We start from the raw sequence: 18,186 nt of genomic DNA on the forward strand, positions 1-18,186 counted from the left end.
AAGAAAGCAGAGGAAACTAGCTTGGAAGCTGAGGGAGTCACCCTGAAGAGAAGTAGCAAGGACTGTAAGTTGGAGGCAGTGGGACAGAATGAAGTGAATATATTCCAGAAACACCAGAGGTAGTCTTGTGTGGTCTTCTGTGATCTTGTTCAGGAAGCAAGAGAAAGGATGATGAGTGCTTGAATTTCTGAGCCAGCAAGGCTGTTGCTAACAGAAAGAAGGGAGCCCCAAGGGAGCTTATGTTTGGGAAGATGGTCATTACGGTTCTGCTGTTCTGAGTCCTCCCGGTATCCTGATGGAGATAATCAGCAGGCATTTGGTCTTGCAAATCTGTGATTTGGGAGAGAAGTCTGGATTTAAGAGAGTTGGGGGTTATGTGTGTAAATGTGCTGTGGCTATCAGGAAGACCCCTAAAGTAGAAAGGGAGAAGTTTCAGTGAGAACCAAAGCATTAGAGAAAGCAGCAGTTCCTCATCATGTAGGGAGCTTTAAAAATGCAGATCCCATCATGATGTTGTGTACCTGAAACCAGTATAACATTGTCAGCTACACTTCAGCAATGCAGGTAAATAAGTTAAAATGTGGATTCCTTAGCTCTACCTCCAGATGTTCTCATTCAGGTCTGGGTGGGATCCTGGAATCCACATTTTTCTCAAGCCTCACAGAAGACCATGACGCCAACAGTCTTGAGTCACACTTTGCGAAACACTCGTCGAAGCAATGAATGCTATTCTAAGATTAGTCTTCCCTTTGCCATTCTGATCTGAGATACCATCTCCAACACTATTATTAGTATTTTAGATAGAATCAAGTGTTTACATTCATAAGGGCTGTGATATGCAACTGATTTTCTAGGAAATTGGGAAGTTGTTTGGAGTAGTTGTTTTAACATGTGCTGTGGGCTCAATTTCTCAAGAAGATTGGTCCAAACTATACCTTAAACTGCATTAAAAGCGATTTATAATACCTATAATATAACTTTGGAAATGGAACTTTGAATACATTCAGTACTGAATGCATCTCTGTGGTGGGTGAAACATGGTAAGGGACCCCTGAGGAGAAGCTAGTTCATGATGACTTCTGACCTGTATGTGTGATTTGATTTTTGCTCTTAGGTTCAAACGGAAAGCAAAATACTTTTCCCCGGAGACTAAAGTTACAATTCTTTTTTTTTTTTTTTAAGAGTTTATTTATTGGAGAGAGAGAGAGCAAGAGAGAGCACACACAGGTTGGGGATGAGAGAGGGAGAAGCAGACGCCCCACTGAGAAGGAAGCCCCATGCGGGGCTTGATCCCAGGATCCCAAGATCATGACCTGAGCCAAAGGCAGATGCCTAACCAACTGAGCCCCTCAGGCGCCCAACTTTGGTTAAAATTCTCTTTGTGTTTGTGTGTATGTGTGTATTGGGGAGATGGGCCAACATTTCAAGTAAATTTCTCTCATCAAGAACACGAATAAAAGGGTCCTGAGACTACGGAGTTCTTTTTATAAAGCAGAGGGACAGGGAAAACAGAAAAATCGTCTTAGGAAACTGATCTTAGAAGAACCAGCAGCGAGGCTGTGTATTTTCAGTAACCCAGCGATGAGAAGACAGTTAATTCCAATTGAAACCTCCTGAATCTTTTTTCCCCACTAGTATCAGTTGTTTTGAGTGATAGTCATACAGTTATCACTAATATTGTTCCTTGCTTATGGTCATGGTAAACCGTTTTGTCCTTAGTGCAGAGAGTGTTGTGACTGCCTGGGCGATTTTTAAAATACCTAAAACCCAGCTTGTTGACGTCTGAGTATTTTCTTTAGTCATAACACTTTTATCTGTTGCTACATTGGCTAGACATGGAACATTATAAGTCCTTTGACCCAGATCATACAGAACACGTGTTCTTTTTCAGAATAAGTTGAAATCCCTGGCTTCCAAAGGCACAGCAGATGTCATTTCAGAAGAGTCCTTGAAAGGTCAGGATTCCTTGTCAACAGACACGGGACAGTCCTGTCAGCCAGAGGAACTGTCTGGAGCCGCGGGCCTGGAGCCCCCAGAGTTCGAAGACGAGTCGCCTCAGCCGGCGGACGAGCTGTCCGCCAGCTTGGATAACCTCGCTGTCGCCCCACTGCCGGAGGCCACGGTTGTTCGTCCAAACCAGGATTACAACCTAGTGAATTCCTTGTTGAATCTCACTAGAAGTCCTGTGAGTCTTCCTCGTGCGTCCCCCACCCCCCCCCCAACTAACCTGATCACGGTTGGTGCATTTGAACTAGGGAAAAAAAAAAAAAAAAAGTCTGTTGTTTTAGTGTAAAACATTCAATCTTTTTAAAGTGAATTTTTCCCAAGCCCCTGGACACACCTGTCATTCAAGAGTGGCCGGGGTCTGTGTTTTCCCTCAGGACGGCCGGATCGCTGTGAAAGCCTGCGAGGGCCTGATGCTGTTAGTCAGCCTGCCGGAGCCCGCGGCGGCCAAGTGCCTGACGCAGAGCACGTGCCTGTGCGAGCTGCTGACCGACAGACTCGCCTCCCTGTACAAGGCCCTACCTCAGTCCGTGGACCCGTTAGATATTGAAACAGTGGAAGCGATTAACTGGGGGTAAGAGCCACTGCTGGTGTTTGCCCACAGAAGCGACTTCTTAGGCCTGGACTTGGAAATTCACTGCTGCTCTGCAGTGATATAAATCTTCGGTTTTGGAAAATGTGACACGACTTGTGACCCTTAAATGGGATTGTCGTCTGAGGCGCGTTTGAAATTTGTTACCAGTCCGAAGCGAATTGGTGTGGGAACAGTCCAGCCGTTACGTAGTTAAGCTATTTTCCCAGAATAGTGAATAATTAGGACCTTAAATACATTAAAACCAACAACTTTGATTTTTTTGTTTTAATTCCTGAAAGAAGGAACATCCTTTTGTAAATATGCCTCTGGGGCAGTCGTATGCTCCGTGGCCGGTGTCTATGAGCTCTCCTCTCCGTTATTCTTTCACCCTCTCTATCTATCTTTCGGGGCTTCGCCTGATTCTCACAGGAAAATGTGATTATCGCAGAACATTTAGAAGTATATAAGCAGCATGAGGAAAAGTACCCCAAGTCCCACCATCCATAAGCTGCCTAACGTTTTAGTATAACAATGAAAAAGACAGTTGCAGTTTTTCTGTGTATTTTTAACTCTTCCTGGGTTTTTACGAGTCTTTTTCCACCTGATGTTCTGCCAATATCTGTAGTAGGGCAGACCCCCTGGTTAGCTTACTGCTGTCCCTGTTAAGGTGGGAAGAGAAGCAGGCCGCTTCATTCTTTTTGCGCATCCTTTGTTACCTTGCCTTCCGTCCCAGCGGCTGGGCAGCGCCCACACTTCCTTCCCACTCCTTGGTCAAGTTTATGGCAGGCGCACGAGGAGCTGTCTGTGGTTTTCCTCTGCAGTTACGTTCTGTGTTAGTCTCTCTCCCCACTCAAGGAGTGAAAGTTATTTACAACTTTTATTTGAAAGGTTTCCTCTTATCCTTGGCTTTCTTTTATAAAGCCTGCCCCTGGTGGTCATCCGGCTCTCTCTGGATGCATGTGTTTTACTGCACAAGCTCGTTCACGGGCCTTCCTTGTTCCGTATGTGCTGAACTGGGTTAACGCGCTGGGATGGCTCTGGGCTAAGCATTTCTTCTACATCCTACAGCTTGGACTCCTATAGTCACAAAGAAGATGCTTCAGCGTTTCCAGGAAAACGAGCCTTAATTTCATTTCTTTCCTGGTTTGATTATTGTGATCAACTCATAAAGGAAGCACAGAAGGTTTGATTTTTTTTTTTTGTTATTTATTGATAATTTTAAAATGTGTCTATTAAGTAAAATTTCCTCAGTTTATGTCTCCAAAAATATCTTAAGTGTCTTAGGATAGCACAGTCAGTAAAATAAATACAATCAAATAAAACAAAAAAAAACCCTGGGTATATATGTGTGTGTGTGTGTGTGTGTGTGTGTGTGTGTGTGTGTGTGTGTGTGTTACAGCTCTGGAATAAATCACAGTTCAAGTTCTGCCCTTATATTTCTTTAAGTATCATGATAGGAAGCTCCATAAGGTGATGCTGGCCTCCCTCCATTTCTCCTCTTTGAGGAGATATTAATGCCATAAGGGGGGTGGGATGATATTTTTGTCCTGTTCGTCTTGTTCTTGGACATTTAGATAAAGTGTTGAGGATGGAGTAGCTCACATCTAATCTAGGTTTATATGCCATCAACAAGATGGCCAACAGGCAAGTTTGTTTCTCCACATTAATTCAAATGGAGAGTGGAATTGGCTTACCAATGTTACAAATTAATCCTCTTTTCCATTAAAAAGAAAGGAAAAAATAACGATGCTCCTTCTGTATTCTAGACCGCTGCTGTTGCTCTGGCCAAAGCTGTTCATGAAAGATTTTTTGTCGGAGTTATGGAACCTCAGTTGATGCAAACGTGAGTAGCATTTTTCCTTAAAAACAAAAAATTGGGGTGGCACCTGGGTGGCTCAGTAGGCTAAAGCCTCTGCCTTCGGCTCAGGTCATGATCCCAGGGTCCTGGGATTGAGTCCCGCATTGGGCTCTCTGCTCAGCAGGGAGCCTGCTTCCCCTTTCTCTCTGCCTGCTTCTCTGTCTACTTGTGATCTCTGTCAAATAAATAAATAAAATCTTTAAAAACAAAACAAAACAAAAAATTGCTATTTCATATTCTGTTCCCCACTAATGACCTGTCTGTTATGCCCAGTTCTGAGATGGGTATCCTGACCTCGACTGCTCTGCTCCATCGCATTGTTCGGCAAGTAACCTCTGACGTTTTGCTTCAAGAAATGGTGTTTTTTATCCTTGGAGAACAGAGGGAACCGGAAACTCTGGCAGATATTAGCAGACACCCTTTAAGACATAGGTTAATAGAACATTGTGATCACATATCTGATGAGGTAAGCGATGGAAGATTTAGAATGGGGCTTTGAAATACGGTTTTATGGTGTTTTGAGTATAGCTTCTTTTTTGATGTAGCTTTAAAAATCAAAAGCATGACTTACAGGATGGCAAGAAGAATCGTTTGTTCAGAGATGTTTTCAGTTAGCCTTTATCACTTTGGTTTCAGATAAGCATAATGACATTAAGAATGTTTGAACATCTTTTACAAAAACCCAACGAACACATTCTTTACAACTTGGTCCTAAGAAATCTCGAAGAAAGAAATTATACCGAGTATAAGCCTGTATGTCCAGAAGATAAAGATGTGGTGGAGAACGGATTGATAGCAGGAGCCGTGTAAGTTCCCACCCGGGCCTGCAAGCTTACCATTTCCTACAGAACTGTCGTCTTCTCTCTCCTGCTTCTCTCCCTTATTCATGAAAAATTTTTGAAAATAAAATTTAGATGCCATGGTATCACCATCCCTTTAAACCACAAGTGGTATTCATTAAATGGAACAAAATCAATATATTCTTGAATTTGATGTTCATATCAAATGTTTGTTTCCCTGTAAAATGTAATTTTTAAATTCTTTTATTAGCAAAATCATGTAATGTTTTGTAAGAACGTCGCAGAGAATCTTCTGGTTTAGAAAATGTAATAAAATGTTGTCTTTTTATACACCATTAAATTGATCGTAGAGATCTAGAAGAAGACCCATTATTTACGGACATTTCGCCAGATAACACTCTGTCAAATCAAGAATGGCTTAGTTCTTCACCCCCTGCTACTCCAGACCACCCCAAAAACGATGGGAAAACTGAAGTCCATAAAATTGTAAATAGGTGAGTTGCCATATAAATGTGACTTCCATCTCTTTTGCTTGGTTTTATAACCTATAATAGCTCTGTTCTTAGATTGTTATGGAGACATACTGTAAATTCAATCTTCCCTTCTTTAAAGATTCTGTCAGCTTTTTGTCATGTGTATGTAGCAAGCGACAGCCTAGGGGCAATAATCCATATCAGAGCAGGAAAGCTCTACTTAACATAGAAACAGAAACGGGTAATAGTGGTTAAATAAACCTTCAGATGGCCTTGCTTTTTTATTTACTTATTTAAAAATTTTTTTTGTTATGTTAGTCACCACACAGTACGTCATTAGTTTTCGGTGTGTTCCATGATTCATTGTTTCCGTTTAACACCCAGTGCTCCATGCAATATGTGCCCTCCTTAATACTCTTTTCTTAACATAAATAATCTTAAGTCGTTCCCAGTTGGAACAACATGGAGAGTGTCCAGTTTGACAAATTGCACTTCTTAGTCATGTACTCACGTATGCTAAGGGCCCCTTAAAGTGCCCTTCTCTGGCGATGTTCTCTTTCTTCCTCCGCAGCGCTGTCACTGATGTGCCTGGGGCTGGCAGGTGACTTTAGAGAAATTGCATGTGGCTCAAGATGCAGAATTAGGGTGCAAATCTTGCGTTCAGTTACCTAAGAGCCAGTTTCCTGACATGGACGGATACCGTGGCAATCTGTCACGGTGCTGGAATGTAAAAGATCGTTTTAGGCTTACTTCTGTTTCAAGTGGAATGAGTGATTATTAAATAAAACCTTTGAGAAATGAAAGAGTAATCGATCCGTAACACTAATTCAAGATTAAGTACTGAATTGTGGGAGTATTTCTGTTATTGACCATGGCTTTTCTTATCTAAGTTTTCTCTGTCTGGTACCCGATGAAGCAAAATCGTCCTACCATGTTGAGGGCACTGGATATGACACCTACCTCCGAGATGCTCACAGGCAGGTAAGTGAAGTAGTTAATTTTTGGAAATGAACTCTAATGAGTGCACATACACACTTTGTCCCATTGTGCACAGTCATTTCTCCAAAGGTTTCCCTCAGCAAGACCTGAACTCCCTCTTATTACTTTAACTTTAGGCAGGTGACCTTACTTTGCCTTTTACTCACTGTCTCTTGTCTCAGAATTTCTTTATGCTTGCTCCCCTCCCCCTTTTCCCTTTCCCTTGTGTCCCTCCCTACCTCTTCCCTTCCCCTGTACCTCCCTTCCCACCTCTCAGCCCTTCCCACTCCCTCCATCCTTCTTCCCTTTCTTTCCTTTCTTTCTAAACTTTAAATTATATCTACCCCCCATCCTTTTCTGTATTGATCCAAAACATAACTTCTCAATGATTCTGCCCACCGCCCACCCTTGATCCCAGTCCCCAGGCATTGCCCTGTCCCCTTCTCCACATCTTCTCAGTTGAACAGTTATGGACAAGTGCTGTGCTCCCTCACTCCCTGCCCCGCTCCTCCCTGCTCCCTGCCCCCCTCAGCTTGCTACCTCCCTGATAGGACTCTGAAAGGTGTCCTCTGAAGTATTAACCTTCATGGCCTTCTCAAGGTCTACTTTTCCTCTCTCTAGCATTTTACAGAATTCCCAATTTTAAAAATGTCTCAAGTCAGAAAAACGCACATTTAATTTTCATTTAAATCCTTGAGATTGCAGTGTGGTGTTCTACACAACTGATTTGCATGCGCCTGTAGCAGGAATGCAAGTGCAGATGAGTACATGAGTGACTGGAACTGTTGTGTGGCTAGTGCCTTCAGGGACGAGAGAGTGAAAGCAAGACAAGTGGTACCAATCTCAAGATTGATTTTTAAGCTGCATTTGTTCTTTCTGTAAAGTTTCATTTCCATTTTCCGCAAGTGCAGTTATTATGGGTTGTTTCAGAAATATTAGAAGATCAACAAGAGGGATATAAAAATGTTTACTGCTTTCTAGGTGAGAATTTCAGTCATGTTAATGGGAAAATGCTTTATTGAATATTGGGGTGTGGTTTAGAATAGAAAACTGTCTGCTGAAAGCCAAATCATTTAAAACTCACGAAATACTGAAGAAGCTGGCTTTTTGATTGTTTTAAGTATGTTTTTCTTTTAAGAGTTGAAGTAGTTAGTATTTCATGGTGAGAATGTGATTTGTTTTAATTTCACGGAATTTCCAAATTAGAGAGGTCAGAGTAATGTCGCTTTGTTGAATAAGGGGAATCTGAAAAGGGCACAGAAAACTGTGCTCTAAATTTGTTTAAACTCAGGTAAATTAAATATTGGGGAAGACTTTTCAAATTTATTCTTATTATGTGAGGTCCTGTGCTTATCAAAATCCATGTTGTTTACTCCCGTGGTAAACTGTATAGTGAAGGACTAGTTTCTTACTAATTCCAGTCTGTCAGCAGACCAACAGTTGGGTAAAGTATAATAAAAATAAATTATTAGAAAGATTAAAAAAAAAAAAACGACAACAAAATACCAGCCCTGATTATTTTATTAGGTTCAACAGACATAAAATTTGCTCCGTTAAGTGCAGTAAAGGTTCCACATGCCGACTCCCAGTGTGGTGCTCCGCTCTCTGCGCGGGTAGCAAACCGTCTGCAGAGCGCGCGCCGCGCAGCATGGCTTTCTGCCCTGTGCTGGAGGAGAGCCAAGCCCGCCTTCCCAACGACGTGCATGTCTTCATCTCTGTGCATGTAACGTTTTCAAGTAGATTTGAAAATGTGGCAAGGGCTTACTGTGATACAAATAAGGGGAGTTAAATTCCTCTGAAGGAAAGCACATGCCTATTTTTTCATCAGCGTATGTTGGTACTAGTGCTTATAAGCTTACTGGGGCCCACGTTAGCCTGTTCCCTGTGTCCCTCCCCGTTCCACGGGCACACGCCCCCGCCCCTCACCAGTGCATTCTTATATGCCTATTAGAGGAAATCATTTCTGTTTGATCTCCATTTGTTCTGGTTTGTTCTTTAACGATGCAAATGCTTTTCCCTAGTTCCGGGACTACTGCGCTATCTGCTTAAGATGGGAGTGGCCTGGGTCTCCAAAGGCATTGGAAAAGTGCAATTTAGAAGCTACTTTCTTTGAAGGCCATTTCTTGAAAGTTTTATTTGACAGAATGGGAAGAATTCTTGATCAGGTAATAAGCTTTAAAATACTGATTTTCACATTATTTTGGTACCATTCACCATGGGTTCATCTCAAGTCTTAGTTTAGCTCTTTAATAAAATAGTTTTGTTTTCTTAGTTTTTCCGCTAGATGACTTTTTCTTAAAGCTTGATTGCTGGCAAGTGGTGCATTTCTGACACATTGGTTATGTCCGAAATTTTTTTCAACCTGACGGCTGTTACAGAATCCTATATTTTACTTCTCATTTTAGAACATTGTCTTAATAACCTTCACACATTTTGGAGGTGAAGGTGATTAGAAGACTTTTTCTGTCATGACGCAGAAACCCTTTTCTTTTATTAGGACAGTTAGCACAGATACAAATTGAGCCAACCTTGTAAAGTTCAAGTCAGAGGACCTTAAATGTCATTTCAAATGGAAACCTGAGTGCTCTGGTCTCCTTAAAATGACAGAACAATGTTGGATGAATCTGCTTCAGACAAAGAACTTATGAATGATATTCATTTTCATAAGGGGGAGGTGAAATGAAAAAGGTAAATTTACTTATTCCCAAGTAGACAGAAAGCACCATCAGCTGGTATGTTGCTGTGTATGTCTGGCTATCAGGAGAAATAAATGAAATGGGATTACAGAACCCCTCCCTCCCTTTCTTCCTCCCTCCTTCCCTGTCTCCTTGACAAATGAACAAAGTGAGGATAGAGCTTCGAAATGCTTTACAACCTGGGAGATACACTTGAAATAAAACCACCTGGCATAATACTTGTCTCCACATAGAAATTGACTTAACCAATGCGGAATTAATTTAAAATTGTATATTAAAGTACTTGTTCTTTTTTAGCATTTTAGTTAAATATTTATGTGAGCATAGGGAGTTCTAAAGGAAATTTACTCCCTAAGCAGGCTGTCTTCAATGCCTAGAAAGCCAAATAAAGAAATTATAATTTAAGAAGTATTTCATCGGGTTAGACTTCAGTCAGTACTGTTTCTGGTAGTAATCAGTAAAGAGATGGAGTAAGTCCTTTTTTCTTTTTACCTCTTAATAGCAAGTGCTGTGTTTCTCATTTTGGTCCATTGGTTGCAAAATCCAGCTCTTGTGGGCATTAGGCCGCAGCTCTCCTATCCATCCTATACATCGCGGCTGTGGAAGCCCCCTGGGTGGCGGGGTTCTTCAGTTCATTGTGTTCTTTGTGCTGGTTTGCTAAGCGTCCTTTGGAGCTCAGGGATTTTTCCCTTTAGTTTGTGGAGTGCTCAGAATATCCCGAAATGCTTTAAAGCTCTTTTTATGTCAGCAGCTAGCACGTCACAGCACAGAGCTGATTCCCGCACGCTGTCCCAGCCGATCTTCTGTAACCCTGTCCTGCAGGCAGGACACGCTTCTGGTCGTTCTTTGTCAGTGAGGAATCCTAGTCGCAGTTAACGCGACTTACTGCTAGTTCGCTACAGGCCCCAAAACCTTTGGTCTTCAAACCCTTGATTTTCCAAGCCTTTTTTGGTAAGAACGTGATGTAGTCAGATCTCCGAGGTAGTCGGGAGTCCTGGTGTGCTAAGCGTGCTTGGTTTAGTTTCATTTTCTTTCTTTTCTAAATGTGTTTTGTTGAGGATGATGTTTGCTTGTATTTTCCTGGTAGAGAAATAGGGCCAGGGCAACCAGCCTGGAACTAAACATTCACTACAGATAATTAGGGAAGTAGCTAGATTACTGTATGTATAATTGAGAAATTGTGATTCAAGTATTCATAATACTATTGTGTTGTCACAAGGTTAAATTTTCTAAAATACCATGTAACAGAAACCTTTAGTATCATTTGTGATGATTTTATAAAGCTAGTAAAATGCTGAGATCCATAAGCAGAATGTAAAGAACACCAGGGAAAACGGAGGGCGGCAGGTCCCGCTTCTCTCTGCTGGGGTTTGGGCAGCTGCGCCACGTGTCACATTTTCTTCTCATTAAGGTGAAGCTGATATTACTTGCTGTAACCTCCTACTTGATTTGCTTGAAAGAATTAAATGAAAAAAGCAATTTAAAATACTTCTTAAAAAGTACAGGAATAAGGCAAATTTTTTTGTCCTAAAATTCAGGCCCTGTATTTAGTGTGAACTCAAAGGTGGGCCAAGTCCATTTGATAAGTCAGAAAAATCTGGTTAGCTTTCATTCCAGGTGAATTCTGTTTGTGAAGTAGAAAATGAAGAGATCCAAAATAATAGATATAAACATTCACTGTTAACCCAGGAAAGGGTTATTCATATTAAAGGGAAAAAGTCAATTCATTTTAAAGTTAATTACCATTATGAAGTAGAGACTGTTTCAGATATAGGACAATTTCTGTATAGCTGAGATTTGTTTCCATTTTCACATTAAAATATAATCTGAGTTAGCCTTAAACTTTTTAAACAACCAAGGACTTAGATTCTTGTTCAAATAAAATGAAAAAAAACAAAGTAATAGCCTATAAGGAAAATACAAAGTTTAAGTGGCAACTTATTACAGCCTTGCTGAAAGCCAAATTCTGTTGAATTATTTAAGTTCCTATAAATGACAGAATTCAGTGACCTGAAAATCTGAACTACCAGAAATCAAGTCACATACAAAACTGTACTAAAGTTACATTTTAAGTGATTTTGTTCACATCCTGGACCAAATGCATTCTTCTTAAAGATTTTAAAAAATGTCTCCTTCGTGCCTAAAATACAACTTCGTTGTTTGCTCTGAAGTGAGTCCTGGAGGCCATTCTGTTGCACGTTGTCACCTGGCTGGCGAATACGCCCTTCCAGTTACCCTTCCGTAGGAATTGTGTCTCCTTTTCATTCATCGTGCTTGAGGCTCGACCGTGATTAAGAGTGACTTAGGGATACTTTTTCTTCTTTCAGAAAATCCATGTTCATGAATCTCATGGTAAAAACAAACAAACAAACAAATGAAAAACCCACTACAGGTGGGCTTGTAACACAGGACTTGTGGTTTCCCCACGCAACAGCACCTTTGCTGGCTTCTGGCACATGCCATAGCATTTGTGCTCTTCTGAATGCCAAATGTTCACTTCTTAACTGCTGTTCATCATATCAACGGTGTTTTGTTTTTTTTTTTTTTTTTAAGATTGTTTGCATTTATTTGAGATAGAGCAAGAGAGAGAGAGAGCTGAGGGGTAGAGGGAAAGGAGAAGCAGGCTCCCCCCTGAGCAAGGAGCCCGACATAGGGCTTGATCCCAGGACCCCAGGATCATGACCTGAGCCAAAGGGAGACTGAGCCACCAGGCGCCCTATATATCAAGGGTTTAGCAGCTGCTCAGTGAAAGGAGTGAAGCAGGCAGAGTCTATGGTTAACATTCATCCGTGTCAAATCCCTTTTTTCTGAATTTCTCTGAAATTCAGGCTCAGCACAGGTTCCTCACTCACCCCTAGCCCTCCCTCGGAAGTCAGTTTTGTCTCAGCCACTCAGTTTCCTTTGGCTGCGCAGAGGAAAACTGGAAGGAATGAGATTTCTGTTGAAAGTTCTAGGCATGGTAACAGCAGCTGTTTTTGTACAGTGCGCCTCTTCCTTTGACTTTGATGTCGTCTCTAAACCATCTCCAAGCTGCTTTCTCTGTGGAGTAAACAGATTAAAAATAAAAAAACTAGAATTCAAATGAAATTGTGATACAACATACAAAAATTATAGGAGGAATTGTACCCAGATGTATAAGTGTTTTGGTATAATTAATGCTCTTGCAGTAAATGAGATGATCCTTGTCTGTAATCACCATTTTGAACCTTTTCATTCACTGTGAGGCATGTGGTAGTCATTTCTATCCCCCAAACTCTTATGCTGCTGAGAAGGTTCTGTGATGTATCTGACTGCTTTTTATTGTGTACATGCTCTTGATAATTGACAATAATTGAATAATCTAAGAGATGAAAAATACCTTTTCTAAAATTAGACTACCATATATTTTTTTAAAGATTTTATTTATTTATTTGACTGACAGAGATCGCAAGCAGGCAGAGATGCAGGCAGAGAGAGAGAGGGAGAAGCAGGCTTCCTGCTGAGCAGAGAGCCCGACGTGGGGCTCCATCCCAGGACCCTGAGATCATGACCTGAGCCGAAGGCAGAGGCCCAACCCACTGAGCCACCCAGGCGCCCCTAGACTCCCATATATTTTATTAAGATTTTATTTATTTATTTGACAGAGAAAGAGAGACGCAGCGAGAGAAGGAACATAAGCAGGGGAAGTGGGAAAGGGAGAAGCAGGCTTCCCACTGAGCAGGGAGCCCGATGCAGGGCTGGATCCTAGGACCCTGGGATGACAACCCAAGCCGAAGGCAGACCCTTAGTTAAGCTTCTGAGCCACCCAGGGGCCCCAGGCTACTGCATTTTAAAAGGGGTATTAGAGAGGAGAAGGGAGTTGGGGTAAATTGGAAGGGGAGGTGAATCATGAGAGACTGTGGACTCTGAAAAACAATCTGAGGGGTTTGAAGTGGCAGGGGGGTGGGAGGTCGGAGTACCAGGTGGTGGGTATTATAGAGGGCTCGGATTGCGTGGAGCACTGGGTGTGGTGAAAAAATAATGAATACTGTTTTTCTGAAAATAAATAAATTGAAAAAAAAAAGATCTTTAATACCTCTCCTTCTATCTTTGGTCTTCTATTCAATATGTCCTATGTTGCTGTTAATTGTTACATATGACACTTTCATGGGTTTTGGTGACTTTTTGAACACTTTGATTAATTAGAACAACCTGTGTAAAACAGAAACATTGTGACTCTGTTATATATTTTCTTCAGTACGTCTATATGTATGCTGCTTTTTTTTCTCCTAAGTTTTAGCACTGTGAGATATGCACTTTGACTAATATGGGGAGAGCCAACTTAGTTATCAGTGTTTTCATTGTAGTAGAGCGTGTGGAGGTAGGCATAAGATGGGATATTTTCCTTTGTTGAAAAGACAAATTGAAATGGTAAATGAAATGCTCAGGTATCTACGTTATAAATAATGTCAGATGTCTTTTTGTTTTTTACCTCTCCATAGCCATATGATGTAAATTTACAAGTCACCTCCGTGTTATCTAGACTTTCTCTCTTCCCTCATCCGCACATACATGAGTACCTTTTGGATCCTTATGTGAACCTTGCTTCTGGCTGTAGATCCCTCTTCTCTGTCATCGTCAGGGTGAGTGCTTGGTTTTGTTACATTCTCTAAGATTGACAAACCCTGTGATAAACATGTCCATTAACATTACTTACCATTGTATGTGCTTAGCGCTACGTAATGGGAAGCACTATTTCTATACTGTCAAGAAGTCGTTATTTTGCTATGTGGAGAAAAAAAGAAAAATTCATTCTTTTAAATGGTAACTTTTATATTTTAAGGAACAGGTGTGAGTCCTTTGCCAAAGATGGTTATGTGAATAGTGAAGGGTGACGCTCTTTTTCATTTAGTAATAGGAAGTTGAGGTTTTTTGTTTTGTTTTGTTTTGTTTTATTTTGTTTTGTTTTGAATTTGGAGAGTCCCTGTGAGGTTGATTTCAGGAACGCAGTTCCTTTTGTCCTTGATGCAGGTTGTGGGAGACCTGATGGTCCGAATCCAGCGTATTCCAGACTTTACTCCCAAGCTTCTGTTAGTCAGAAAGCGATTGCTTGGCTTGGAACCTGAAGGCCCCATGTAAGCCAGTGTTTTACCTGTTTTTTAATCTAAAAAAATTCACCCAAACTTGATGAAATGCTAGTATCTCACATTGACTTATTGCTTGCTTTCCTTTTACCAGTATTGACCACATCACATTGCTGGAGGGCGTGATCGTGTTGGAAGAGTTCTGCAAGGAGCTGGCGGCAATCGCTTTTGTGAAATACCACGCTTCCTCCACACCGTAAACAGCCTCCTGCAAGTAACTACGGGAGCGGAACTGTAGTATACATTTCATCAAAAAGGACTCAGCTTCACCCAGCTGAGAGGATAAAAAGCCTTTTTAAATGAAGTACTGCTGTAAACTGGACAGGACCATTAAGAACCCACTGAGTGGACATTCTCAGTAAAATGTTGTATAATGTTTTCCTTGGCTTTACCATAATGGTTCTATATGTAAGATTGCACGTCCTTGAACCCAGGATACAATCAAAGGAACTTCAGGAAATAAGCATTTCTAATGCCTGTGTGAAAAGCTGCAAAATTTCCGATGTCATGACTTTGATGATATTTCTTTTATTTTAATATCCTTTTAGGTAGCAAGGCATTTTGACATTCTCTGGGACTCAAATGCTTATATTCTTTTGGATTAATAAGTAGCAAAGAAAAAAAGTAAACTAATTTTATAACTTTTTAAGGTCAGAATTCTTATCAAACAAAATATGAAAAAAACTGTAAATGAGAAAAAATACAATTCAGAAACCATCAAATGAGTTAGTAGGAGATAAAAATGTGTAGAGCACCATTAACTTTCTTCAGCTTTTCTAAGAATAACGATTTAATATGATAAAGAAGTTCTTGATTAATATAATATATATTTTTTAAAGAAACATTCTTTTACTCTTTTGTGCACATAGCCATGTTAGTGATTGATTTTCACGTCTGGGTCCCAGTGTATTTAAACTGTCATTTTTGCAACAATGTTGAATTCGTGCTCTCCATTGGTAATGTTTGCTAAAATAGTATTTTTTTTAAGCTAATGAACACATGTTGGGTTGAGAACCTTTTTTTTCTTCTATCTGTCCCTGTCTGAAAGTTGCTGTATAAAAATTGCTTTATAATTTGGTTTCTTATTGGAATACATGGTAGTGTCCAGGCAGATAACTCTTAGGCAGCAATCAAAATGCCAGTGGGCCTCCTCAGTGTTTACAGTTTGAATGTTTGTTTTCATGTTGTTCAGTCTTTTGTTTTAAATGATTCTAAAGAGATTTAAAAGAAAACCAGTCTGTCCTGTTTACACGTTAAGGAATTTGGGTGAATTGGGTCTGCATGAAGAACTGCGTGTTAGGTCGGCCAAGCCGCCGTGCATGGCGGGCTGCTCCTGGATGCCTTGTGCGTATCCGCTTTCTCTTCTGCCTTCCGTGATGTTGTCACTCAGATGTTGCTTTTAAGCTTCTCCTTCCTCTCCTCCTCCTCTTTCTGTTGAAATGTTAAGCAGCAGCACTTTGCGCCTTACTTTCCATTGACTGATATTTTACTGGCGGGAGTGGATGATCTAACTTTCCAGCTTGGAAGGAACTGTCGCCGCTCCTCTTAAGAAGTTGTTTTGTGTAGCGTCTTCGTAGACGTACATCATGTGGGACTTGCAGAGAAGCACGTTTTACACCTTCTGCTGATTTTGTGGTATTTGTTTTTCTGATTTATAGTTAGTTTTAGCTATCAGGACAAAAGAGCAAAAGGTGATGAATATTCTTGGCTCTGGAATGCTTCCCAATGTTAAGACTTAATCCAAGTCTTTGTTGGCTCAGTCTAAGCACACTTACTGAGCAGAACAAGAGAACAAGGGAAAAAACAAAAGTGGAAGATGGTTACTTGAATGATTTTTAATGGTGGGAAAACATTGATTGTTCAGTGCTCGGTATTTATTGGTCAGCCCACGCAAGGACCACTGCAGCATTTCCATTTTAGACATAGTTGTTGTCTACTTTGATGTAGGTTTATTTAAAATAAGGCATTAGGAGATATTAGATATTTCTTAATGTTTTCGTAGTGCTCAATGGGTGTACGAGCAATATTACCTCTCAAGCCAAATACTATTTTATCCTTGAGTTCACAGTGGGACCTTGGAGCTAATACATGACACCAAGCTCTGAAAAGCTTTAACTTTTATATTTTTGTCTATGTATGCTGCTTCTTAAAACATAATTATTTTCCTAAGTTATTGTAATGATTTTTGATCTGTAGTCAGCTAAAGCTGAAGGTGTAAGTTGTTTCTCTTCTAAGTTTCTCTCTTTCTTTCTTCTAGCTGTTTAGTTCAGACAGACCTAGAGCCAGCACAAGTTCTCACAGTGAGTCGGATTTGTCAGTGAAACAACGTGCTATATTACTAGTCTTTTTCATACTGTCTTGTGAAAGCTAAATATTTGCATTACTCAGTATTTGCAAAACCGTGACTTCAGTGCACTGTGTTGGGTGGAAGGTACCACCTTCACAAATGATTGCCATAGCAAGTTCCAAGCTGAATTTTAGCCCTGCTTCACATCAGTATAAATAGGTATGCACATTTTTTTAACTTTCTAACAGTATAGTCTTTGACTTTATTTTTAGTAATGAGCCACATTCTTTACTTGATAGAACTCAAGATTTGTCCTAAACCAATTATCATTGTAGTACTTACATTATAACTATGTAATGTTCTCATAATGTATCTGTCTGTGCAATATGGAAGCTATGAGAGGATTCATAGCCCTTTGGTTTAATTGTACATTATTTTGTGTGAACATGTATATATATATATATATATATATGTGTGTGTGTGTGTATATATATATATATATATATATATATATATATATGGACCAAAATCCTTAGCTTGCTTACACTGTTGCTAGTGTAAAAATTGTTACACTTAATTTTACGGGGCACAAATTATGGAATTACTTCATAATTCATGATGACATATTTCCATAAATTACTGCATTAATATACAGTTCCCATTTAATTATGAAGTTCCCAGGTATTGACAGAAGTTGCAGTCATGTGCTGAAACCACAAATTATATGGCAGTTATGTTTTGGGTTGTATAATTAATCAAAATATGCATGTCCTTATGACACTTGATATGTTAAAACATGATAGATAATCATATTTCTGGGCCCTGTAAAATAGTGTTACTATAATACTCTGGCCTCCTGCCTTGTTTACATTAAACAAAGGATATTTGGTGAATTTTTCTATTGAGCATTGTGTAGGTTACTGACAGTATTACCAAGGCTGGAATTCTTGGGCCATCTGTGAAGAAAAACTCTTCGGATGGCGATTGTGTACCTACTATCTCTCCCAAAGGAGGTTGTGATTAAGTTCAACTTTTTGTGCTAATGATGCATGCAGGATTAAGAGGGATAATCAAAAAATAAATAATGTAATTTAAGCAAAGTGTCTTACATTTTTATAGAATTCTAACTGAAAACACTTTATTCACTGATATATCTAAAACAGTAATTCATCATGTACAACAGGATTTGGCACACACTGAGGCATCTGGCCAGCTCTGTGGGTGGAGCATGTGATTCTTGATCAGAAGGTCGTGAGTTCAAGCCCCTGCATTGGGTATACAGCTTGCTTAAAAACAAGAAAAAAGTTTATGACACACAATCGTTCATGGGTCACTACAGCATTGATTCCAGGAAGGGAACAAAAAGGAACAGAATTAGAATATTTGTGGAGGGGAATGTATAGCTTGGAAAATC

General features: G+C 40.1%; 1 protein-coding gene across 1 annotated transcript in view; it reads left to right on the plus strand.

Annotated features, from left to right (window-relative positions):
- The window catches only part of FHIP2A (FHF complex subunit HOOK interacting protein 2A), a 34,633-nt gene extending 16,761 nt beyond the window's left edge, over window positions 1-17,872 (plus strand). Inside the window, exons 6-17 of the mRNA XM_044240593.1 lie at window positions 1,892-2,185; window positions 2,382-2,578; window positions 3,647-3,761; window positions 4,345-4,421; window positions 4,710-4,902; window positions 5,073-5,242; window positions 5,587-5,730; window positions 6,600-6,690; window positions 8,709-8,852; window positions 13,844-13,984; window positions 14,373-14,476; window positions 14,580-17,872. Coding sequence (XP_044096528.1) covers window positions 1,892-2,185; window positions 2,382-2,578; window positions 3,647-3,761; window positions 4,345-4,421; window positions 4,710-4,902; window positions 5,073-5,242; window positions 5,587-5,730; window positions 6,600-6,690; window positions 8,709-8,852; window positions 13,844-13,984; window positions 14,373-14,476; window positions 14,580-14,685 — 1,776 coding nt within the window. The 3' untranslated portion in view covers window positions 14,686-17,872. The remainder of the gene's footprint in view (window positions 1-1,891; window positions 2,186-2,381; window positions 2,579-3,646; window positions 3,762-4,344; window positions 4,422-4,709; window positions 4,903-5,072; window positions 5,243-5,586; window positions 5,731-6,599; window positions 6,691-8,708; window positions 8,853-13,843; window positions 13,985-14,372; window positions 14,477-14,579) is intronic.
- The last annotated feature ends 314 nt before the right edge of the window (window positions 17,873-18,186 follow it).

The sequence above is a fragment of the Neovison vison genome, chromosome 2 (genome assembly GCF_020171115.1).
Source record: "Neovison vison isolate M4711 chromosome 2, ASM_NN_V1, whole genome shotgun sequence".
Lineage (NCBI taxonomy): Eukaryota > Metazoa > Chordata > Mammalia > Carnivora > Mustelidae > Neogale > Neogale vison.